We start from the raw sequence: 11168 nt of genomic DNA on the forward strand, positions 1-11168 counted from the left end.
TGGTTTCTAGCCAATAAAAGTGGCCCTTTCACTCACAAAGTAAATCAAGGCTTGCAAGTAATTTACTTCATCTAGCAATATTTCTTGTAATTTTGCTGGTGTTTCTAATGACATTCTTTTTTGTAATGATTTGTCCCAGGTCATACATTTGTGTATTTGTAACAATGTAGTCTTTTTTATTATTGATAAGTTGTGAGATATAGCTCAAAATGTGTAGGATAAGGCTCAGGAAACTCATTGACAGAACAAACAAGATTTTTAAAAACTGTAAATGACTTAAGTATTAAAACTTTATAAATTGTATTGTAACCTTTGCTGTTTAGTTGTTAGCTAATCACTAGGCATGGTGAAGTGTGCGTGTGTGTGTGTGTGTGTGTGTGTGTGTGTGTAAACAACTTAAAGTAAAAAAAAACACTAGACGGATTGCCTTGGTATTCGATGGAAACATTACTTAGGGTGTGTAGGTGAAAATTGTTCAAATGAAAATGGTCACATCGGTGATGTGCAGTTTGGGTCGAAAATGTGATTTTTGGTAGAAAACTTAAACTCAAAAACTCTTGGGCAGATTGGCCTGAAATTTTGACTTGGGATGTGTAGATGAAGGGACTTCAGGATCCCGTGAGTGACATGCAAACTACATATAAAGTGAGTTTTAGGTAAAAAATATTTATTCCAACTTTACTAGGCAAATTTGGCTGAAATTTAATGAGAGTGCATCTGGGGACATGTAGATGAAGAAATATTCATGACTTAATGATCCAATAAGTGATATGCAAATTAGGTCTAAAAATCTCAATTTTGGTTAGAAACTTATATCATGACAATTACCTGGTATATATGGCTGAACTCTTTCTCAAAGTGTTATTCTGAAGATACTAGTGTTCTTCAAATCATTTTGACACAACTGGCCCTAGAAACTATGACCATGCCTTTAGCAACAGCCCAATGCCAGTATATTTTGCAAAGATAACATTGTTGGGTGGGCAAATGAATAAACATTCAAAACAATGTATGGAAATTTGCCTAGCAACAAGACCACACCCATAGCAACAATCAAATGATGGTGTGTATTGCAAAGTCTGCCAAAGATAAAAACTGATAGGTATTGTATGATAAACATTTAAAAAGTGTTCCTGTGTTTGCCTAGCAACATGACCACGCCAATAAGAACTGCCAAACTGTCTTTTATATTGCAAAGATAACAGGGTTAGTTGGGCAAGTGGATATGTATCAAAAAAGTGAATACATGTCTACCTAGCAACAAGGCCACGCCCATGGCAACAATCAAATGGTCTTTCATATTGAAATGATATCCGGGTTGGTTGGGCAAGTAGATATACAAGTGGATATATGGATTATCATTCATTCCATTCTGATGTCTAAAACACTGGCTTTGGCTTGCTTTGTAAATTTTGTGAGCAGAATTTATATTTCTTTACATTTGGTTTTTGCTATTAGCAGTAGAGGCACTGATTTAAACTAACAAAGCAAACTTTAAAAACAAACAAAGCAATCAGACTGTGACATTTTGTCAATGGTTGTCTTACATATAGTGAGATATAGGTAATCAATCATGTTTTATTGCTGAGATATAAATTTCATGTTAGTGAAAAATGTGAAAATGGATATATTACAGTATTAAAAAACAGTTGCCATTGTAATCTAATTAATTTATATATCTATCTATCTATCTATCACAAACGTTTGCTAAGTTCACATTCTAAATGTTCACATAAGAATTGACATTGTCTTTATAATTTGCATGCAAATTCAATGATGTGTGTATATATATATATATATATATATATATATATATATATATATATATATATACATATCTAATTCATCGAAAAATAGACCAACTTAAATTTTAACATACCTTTCTTTATATATATCAAAAGAAAATTTCAAAAAAGTATACTACTGCTGCCTTTTGACTTTTTCACAACACCATATCATATATTCCCATTTTTGTCATTTATGTATTACGTTTCATTTGACCTTGACCATCAATTACCAAGGTCACATAGATCTATGTTGAAAGTATATGTTTACACATTTACATCATGCGAATAGCTTTCTAAAGGCATTGAGATTCATAATAGAAACTGACCTGGCAAAATTCAAAGGTCGTTGCCACGGTAACTGTTTTTTAAAAACTTAATGCTACTCTTTTGAAAAGTCTAACTGATATTTTCATGAAGATTACATTCGGAGCTTTCAGAAAAGGTATGTTGACAACCTTTGCCCCCTGGGCGGCATCGTTTACCGTAATTTTCAAGGTTAATTCATTATGCGCGGGTCACAATTAATTAGATAGTCACTTTCGTTGTACTCTCACAACCAGAAAACATTTGACCTGTATTGCTGACATGCATAACAGCGGTAGGTATACTAAATATTTGGTTTTCTTTATAAAGCCAGTAGTCTGTTCTCTTTTGTTCACCGAGTGGAAGCGAGGTTACTTTGTTCGTAAAGGTCACACAAGGTTTCTGAAATAAATTTGAAGTATTGTTTGGTTGGTTGTATTCAATTGACATACCTGTACGGCAGACATTTTACTTCAGAGTTTCACCTTCGAGTGGCACAAAGCAAACTTTGTAGCTGTATAACAGCGGCAAGGTAATTATTTATGGTATAATGATGTTATCATAAAGTTCTGTCGAAGACGGGATACGTGCAGTCGTAAGGCAGAGTTAGTTTTAGATACGGCTTGACTGCAATGTCCTTGCAGTGAAGTCTTACTTATTTTCGCTTTTCATCTGACAGCTCGCTCCTCTTAAGTTGATACACATTAGAGACAACTACAACGATTCCCACCATGTCAAGAGATGTAGGAAACACTAATGTTGCCTTCTCAATGGGAATACAGGTTGATTTCGATAACCCAGAAAACGCTTCTGACTCGGTTGGAATTCGCCAGTCATCCATGAAGGTAAGTTTAAAAGATTCTTACAAATCAAACAGTAGCTGAAATACCACACTTGAAGTAGTGGTGTATGGGAACAAGTAACCCTAGTCCGGGCCATATAAGCCTTACCTTGTGGCATATACAGTAAAAGTAACACATGCTACAAGTTAATGTTTGCATGTAAGTAAACATGGTGCAATACGTTCACTATGTAAATACTAGTATCTGAATATGTAATATATAACATGTGTAGATTGTACTGTAGAAGAATTTCGAGTATTTCAGAGCAGTTGAAATATTACTTTAAGTTGTAAACAAACTACAAGTCAAATCGAAAACTTTCTCGTAAATTGTGTATCGTTCACTACAGGAAACTTCTATTCTGTCACATTTCCTCGATGGACTATATGGGGCTATTTTTTTACGTACACCGACTATTGTAAATGGTCGAATAGCACTAGGAATATTGCGATGTTATTTCTAAGGCTAGGCGTTACTCCTATGTTTCAGACGATCAGTTTAAAAAACTTGCCAAAGGTAAACTTTTGCCTGTCACATTTTGCACTCAGTTAACATTGTACTTTTCCCCTGTGAGATCGCTGGAAGACATTATCTCAGCATATTGTATACCTATAATATCTCAATGTCAAAGGAGAACAAAGAGCGGAGTGATAAGTGTTTGGATTATGTATATAGTCACACGAATTGTGACCCCGTTTGGTACCCTTGGAATGCTTTGTTCGCAAGAATAGAAATGTAGACATCACAAAGACAGTAAAATGCTAACGACCTAAATTCTACAGTGCCAAGGTAAACCCAGTGTAACTTTAAATCAAGAACGTGACTTTAGAAACTAGCTAGAAAAAAAAGAAAAAGAAAAAAACATCTGATTCTGTTTGGGGAAAAAGGTTCATTTCTGAATATGCAGGATAACAGGAGGTTTCTATAATGTTATAAAGTTATCTATGACAACACTCAGTATAAAGTGAAATTGGCAAATGGGATTTCAGATGAGTTTCTCTCTTCATGTGGGGTAAAACAACAACATTAACGAATACATTCAACCATCAAATACTCCACGTTCAGTACTAGACCAGATAATCAGGCATTCATAAATACAAAGTGATAACCACAAATAAAGACTGCTATCGACATTCATTTTATGCCAAAACACCACTATGGAATGTGCTACCTCAAGAAGTTCGCTGTGCATCCAACACACATGCCTTCAAAACTGCACTGAATGTTATCAATACTAGCCCTTTTAGTACTTTGATGGTATTGCCCCACACGCGACCCTTGACTACGTACGCGACAACCAGTATTGGTGCGTACATACGTCTACGTTACAGATACAGAAAACAATGTTCCTATCTTTCACCACACTTAACTTTTTAATATAGTTCTTAATGATGTTCCAGATATGTTCGGTAATATTTCAGATTCTCCAATTGAAATGGGTGGTTTGAAAATAAATTATTTGTGACATGCTGATGAGTCAATTCTGATGTCAAAAAATTAATCTGCAGATTGTTTACAGAATTGTATGAATAAATTAAACTCATTTAGTAAAACCTGGGGTCTTTCTGCTAAACACTAAAAAGACAAAAGCAATGATCTTTATTGGGGTAATCGTCTCATTGCCAATCAGTCATTTTATTTTGAGAATAATGTAATTGAAGCAGTTAGGCAGTATACATATGTACATGTACATATACATGGTGTAATTTAAAATACGCCAAATGGAAAGTAAAAATGAAAAATAAGGCAATGAAAGCAAAGTTTAATATCAGAAAGTCTGTATTACATGAGAAAATGTTAAATCCGAAACTTTGTTTAAATCTCTCTGATTTAAATTCACCTTGGACAATTTTGTTCATCAGAATTTAGGAAGTTACAATTATACTAAAGTGTTCAAATCATTTGGAATTAAATCATATCATCAGTTTTAAAGAAAAAAAATGTCTAATGAATATTTGATTGCTTGGAGAACAAATTTATTCAACGATATACAAAGAATGATGGAAGTGGTAACAAATTATATACTTATAGAATTTTCAAGAATATATTTAAGTTTGATACTACTTAAGTAATGTATTAGATCTTACAATTCGTAGAAATTCGTCAAACTTTAGATTAAGTGATGTGATCATAATATGGGTATATAAATAGGAAGAAAAAGTAAACCAAGATTACCTATGAATGAAAGAATTTGACATATATGCAATAACAATAGGAAGTAGATGATGAGTTTCACTTGTTATTTGAGCAATTCTTGTGGTGAAAACATAACCTCGGACAGCGGAGACATTTTTGTTACTATGGTAACCATACCAGAAATAAATTTCTTACAATGTCATTTGACCCATACTCACAAGCAGTCATCCATGGATTTGTGTGCCTGCCATTTGTATACCATTTTGACTTACCTGACAAAACAATTAGGGCTAAATTTGTCAACTTCACTTATAGGGTTACCATGGTAATGACAGGTCGACACCAAAATCAATTTTAACGGGTCCCAGTCTCATAGATAATCTGTAAACAATGTTTCGCCAGACTTCATTCGTAATTTTTTATATATCTGGCTAACAAAAAAAGTGCGAAAAATAGTTATTACCAAGCCCTTAATTTAATAACAGTTTACAATAGATAACAGAATGATATCAAATCTACCCATGTTATAGTTCAAAATGGCCACCAAACTTCTAGAGAGAGAGAGAGAAAAAAATTGATTGGCAAGTTCCCTGTAAACAACCAAATACCTGTATGTTGTACATAATGATTTCTAAAGGTGAGAGCTCAACTATAACGATGATGACAAATACACTTTACGTGACCCAATTTCAACAATAGAGTCTGCATTGAGAAGAGCGTGCTACCTGAAGTGACCTTTCTTTTACAAGTTATTGTAGAGCAGTGTTGTCCCAGTTAACTTACTATCACCTTGTTGAATATGGTTTATTTAAAACTTCGGTGATTTTAGTTATCTTAACGACACTGCATTGCCTATTACTTTTGCCATTGTGTTCATGTAGTCTGCATTGCCATATTATGCCTCCTTCAATGACGTCAGAGATATAGGGTGCAATTTTACAATACGTCCTGGTACATTTTCATTACTTTTTCTCTTCTCCTGACCTTGAAAATGGAAGTAAAAGTCAAAAATGTATACTGGAAAGCAATATCCTGTATACAAAATTACACCTCAAAAATAAGTTAACTCATCAAATACATAATATATAAGTCTATAGTCTATAGAATCTCAAACTAGCAACCTGTTAACGTTCATATTGTTAACATAATCTAGTACTAGTAGCCTGTACCAAATCCCATCTATAGTATTTTGTAAGGTATATTTTGCGGCGATGGATTCATTTTAGCTGCATTATATCACGAATCCTTGCAAAAACCTTTTCCGCGGGAACAAGTCCTGCTAGCATACTGTATGAGTTATGCAAAAGGTGTCAACAATAGTTGCACTGTATAACAATAGAGAGTCGCGGTACGACGGGCCTACCGGATGAATCACGTACAAGAATTAGAAGTGTTTACTTCTAGTTTCCCCTTGTATAGTGCGCCTGACTCGTCCTATACCTAAATTACCATAGGTTAAATTGTACATTAATCGATGCTGGTCTTTTGAATTTTGTGGTTGCTAAGATTTTAACAATGTCTACATGTATAGACACACTCTTTAAAGCCTGAAGTCTTAGGTGTCCATAAAAAAATGTGTCGTCAAACGAGTTTCTGTATACCACTTGTTCACATGATTTGACATACGTATAGTGGTTTGAAGTATTTAAGACTGTATTTATATGAAAGAAAAAAAACAGTAAACCACATACATAAATTTGTCATATACAAATAAAGACATGACAACTCCAAATTGGACGTTTACGCCCGTCGTATATGACAGTTAATCACCCGGTCCCTGGACGCCAACTCACACATTGGGGCAGTTATACATTATGTATAATGTGCACACACACATTTCAACCGTTGAACTTTTCGACAGACGACTTATTTTAGATAATGATATATTGTAATATAGTTATCATTTTATTACACTTTTAGATAAATATAAATAGACGAATGTTGAACCCATTTGATATGTGTATCGTTTTGTTCAACATCTAGGCAGCCGATATTGAATTGAATGATATCCCATCCAAATCTCCCGATGATATTATCCTGTACCCAACGGAATCATCAACTGCGATCATCGATGATCAGTCATCAGATGATTTCAATCCTCCAAGTAATCCATTCACCAAGGTAGGGTGTGATCATTTGTTGAGATTATCTATCTATCTATCTATCTATCTATCTATCTATCTATCTATCTATCTATCTATCTATCTATCTATCTATCTATCTATCTATCTATCTATCTATCTATCTATCTATCTATCTATCTATCTATCTATCTATCTATCTATCTATCTATCTATCTATCTATCTATCTATCTATCTATCTATTCATCCATCCATCCATCCATCCATCCATCCATCCATCCATCCTTCCATCCATCTATCTATCTATCTAATTTATCTATCTATCTATCTATCTATCTATCTATCTATCTATCTATCTATCTATCTATCTATCTATCTATCTATCTATCTATCTATCTATCTATCTATCTATCTGTCTGTCTGTCTGTCTGTCTGTCTGTCTGTCTGTCTGTCTGTCTGTCTGTCTGTCTGTCTGTCTGTCTGTCTATCTATCTATCTATCTATCTATCTATCTATCTATCTATCTATCTATCTATCTATCCATCCATCCATCTATTTATCCATCTATCTATCCATCTATCCATCCATCCATCCATCCGTCTGTCTGTCTGTCTGTCTGTCTGTCTGTCTGTCTGTCTGTCTGTCTGTCTGTCTGTCTGTCTGTCTGTCTGTCTGTCTGTCTGTCTGTCTGAATGCCTGCCTGCCTGCCTGCCCACCCGCCCGCCTGCCTATATCTAAAAGTGTTAGCTAGATTTGTTTACCTTCCAAACTGTGTATCAGTTAATAACTTGTAAATTTAGACATATACAGTTTAATCCTCACCCAACACTTCAGACCTGAATGGAAAATCACTCTTGCCTGCAAAAACGTGTTTAATCTTACTCGGTAGGTCACTACGATAGTCTGTTGTGTATACGTAGTTGCAACTCTTTTATGTTACAAGGCTAAGAAGAACTACGAGAAAAAAAAGTTACTAGTCTGGAAGTGTTGTGGTATAGTTAAGTAATAACACATGCCAGCGAGGGCAATATCACCATTTAGTGACCGATTTTACGCATTGCGTAATAATACTGTTTGAACTCGATGTTAAATTCCGTCATTCAATTTAATTTTTTTTTGTGTTGTGAAATTTCAGGCAATTGACGATATGGACAAAGCCGTGACAGCTTTTTGTCATAAACACAGTACTGTTCTTATTTCCATAATCTGTACTGTATTGATGGTTGCATACCTGGTTTACTTTGGCTTTGCTCTATTCTATGATGTATGGAGGGCTAAGGCACTGTGGATTGGTACTCTTGTAGCTGTGCTTTTTACACTGTACAAGTTTATACAGCACTATTGGGGAGATTTGATTTATAAATCTACATGTGGTCTCCCTGTTGGACACGTCAAGAAATATTGGAAAGTGTGGAAATGGCAAGTTACATGTTTTCTTTGTTTACATTGTAAATAAATATGTAATTCATTCCACGTATTTCATTTACAGAGGTCCTTTTGAAACAGATACAATGGCTTGTTTATAATACTGTGCACCCTGAACTCTATTGAATCACCTGTTGGTGAATGTATATTATGCAGCTGTACACATGATATGGTAGAATCATTCCAATGAAATTGATTTTTGGGTCCGTACCCAAAACTCAACGCCCTCCCCCTCCATTCAATCACGATTTCCATGTATTACATGTGGATAAAACAGACAGTCTTACATGTGGATAAAACAGACCTCAAATTAACATGTACAATTATGTCTAATTATTGGTATTTTAACCATTTTCATTGATATCAATTGTTGTCGAAAAGATTGTAGCTAATTCAGCTTTAAAATGACGAGGAGAGAAGTGTCATAATAATTTCCATTGTGTTGTGTTCTGTTTTATCAAGTCAATTTCTTTATTCCATCAGTCAAGCAATCCATCCATCCATCCATCCATCCATCCATCCATCCATCCGTCCGTCCGTCCGTCCGTCCATCCACCCACCCACCCTTCCATCCATCCATCCATCCGTCCATCCATCCACCCATCCACCCACCCACCCTCCCATCCATCCATCCATCCGTACGTCCGTCCATCCGTCCGTCCATCCATCCATCCATCCATCCATCCACCCACCCACCCTCCCATCCATCCATCCATCCATCCATCCATCCATCCATCCGTCCGTCCGTTAGTCCGTCCGTCCATCCGTCCACCCACCCACCCTCCCATCCATCCATCCGTCCGTCCGTCCGTCCGTCCATCCGTCCATCCATCCACCCACCCACCCATCCACCCTCCCACCCACCCTCCCACCCACCCACCCATCCGTCCATCCATCCATCCATCCATCCATCCATCCATCCATCCATCCGTCCGTCCATCCATCCGTCCGTCCATCCGTCCACCCACCCACCCTCCCATCCATCCATCCATCCATCCATCCATCCATCCACCCTCCCATCCATCCATCCATCCATCCATCCATCCATCCATCCATCCATCCATCCGTCCGTCCGTCCATCCATCCATCCATCCATCCATCCATCCATCCATCCATCCATCCATCCACCCACCCTCCCATCCATCCATCCATCCATCCATCCATCCATCCATCCATCCATCCATCCGTCCGTCCGTCCGTCCATCCATCCATCCACCCACCCACCCACCCTCCCATCCATCCATCTACACGTATTCCCTTGTTCGTGTACATTCATGAGTACATTTATTCTTTCAAACAACCCTTTTCGTTGCACTGTCATTACACCTTTAGGCCACAACAAATATGTAAAAACTATGTTTCCGAGAACCTGACCGACCCTAGTTTAATCCGCCGATCCTAAACAGATTTTTTACGTTCATAAAGACCGGATCACTAGGGTAAATACCGAGAATTTACTTTTATTTACGTGTAAATTTTCTTGCCCAAAGTATGTTTGTCCAATTAAAAAGAAAATCCGTTTCCATAGACACCGAGTCTTGTTGAATTGATACAGCTAGTAAAAGTGTGTATTCTACGTTCGTCTACTTCACATATATCGTGCCTTCCTTTACGCCTTGTACACATCATCACACTGTCACAGAAGTATCGTAACCAATGAGTATCTTGTCTTTGGGTCGGAGCAATTTCTCCCCCAAAACTAGAAATAATCAAAATACCTACTAATACCTTTTACTTTCTGAAGTCGTGTTAACGGAAACAAACTTTAAAAAAACCCCATTATTTTGTCTTTAATACTTGAAACAATACATACATATTGTGATAAGGCCTAAAAACATAATTGTTTGGTTCCGGTTACCCAACCCAACCCCACCTAGTTTTGCACTGCTGACCCTAAACTTTGTTTTACGTTTTCGAGAAAAAAGTAATAAAATGGCAAAAAATGGGAAGCCTCACGAGAAATAGTGGATGCGGAAACTGACATCAACTTAAAAAAGACAATATAAAACTGTTCTTCCAATCTATAATGACTGTACATCTGATTGGAGAAATAACTAACACAGAGACAATTTGGAAAAGTAGACACTCACATATGAAAAAAATAGAATAAACTAGAATAAAAAATCTACCTACCTCACATATTCTAAAATTGAGCGTAATCGGAACCACACATTTTTTATTAGCCCTAAAGAAAGTCAATTACTTCACATAAAAAATAGTTTGATTCCGGTTACCCGATCCAACCTAGTTTTTCACTGCTGACCCTAAACATTGTTTTACGTATTCGAGCAATAAAAAAACAAAAAAGCGAAAATTGTGAAGTCTCGCGAGAAATAGTGGACGCGGAAACTGACATCAACTTACATTGTAATTAAAAAGACAATGTAAAAGTGTTCTTCCAATCTATAATGGTTGTATATCTGACAGGAAGACACCAGTAACACAGAGACCATATAGAAAACAGCGGAAAACATAACATAAATATCTGAACTAGACACTCACACGTGAAAAAAATAATTACAAAAAAATAATAATAAAAAATCTACCTACCCCACCTATTCCAAAATTTAGTGTAATCTGAACCACACAATTT

The 11168-nt window shown here is 36.1% G+C and overlaps 1 protein-coding gene across 2 annotated transcripts in view; it reads left to right on the forward strand.

The window, feature by feature from the left end:
• The first annotated feature begins 2354 nt into the window (after positions 1-2354).
• The window catches only part of LOC144446389 (solute carrier family 28 member 3-like), a 21651-nt gene continuing 12837 nt past the window's right edge, over positions 2355-11168 (forward strand). The window contains exons 1-4 of one of the 2 annotated variants that reach the window (XM_078136138.1): positions 2355-2385; positions 2770-2935; positions 7052-7189; positions 8286-8569. In XM_078136138.1, the coding sequence (XP_077992264.1) occupies positions 2822-2935; positions 7052-7189; positions 8286-8569 (536 nt within the window). In that variant the 5' untranslated portion in view covers positions 2355-2385; positions 2770-2821. Of the gene's footprint in view, positions 2386-2543; positions 2623-2769; positions 2936-7051; positions 7190-8285; positions 8570-11168 lie in introns of those variants that run through there. The other variant, XM_078136137.1, reaches the window with a different exon arrangement.

The sequence above is a fragment of the Glandiceps talaboti genome, chromosome 15 (genome assembly GCF_964340395.1).
Source record: "Glandiceps talaboti chromosome 15, keGlaTala1.1, whole genome shotgun sequence".
Taxonomy (NCBI): domain Eukaryota; kingdom Metazoa; phylum Hemichordata; class Enteropneusta; family Spengelidae; genus Glandiceps; species Glandiceps talaboti.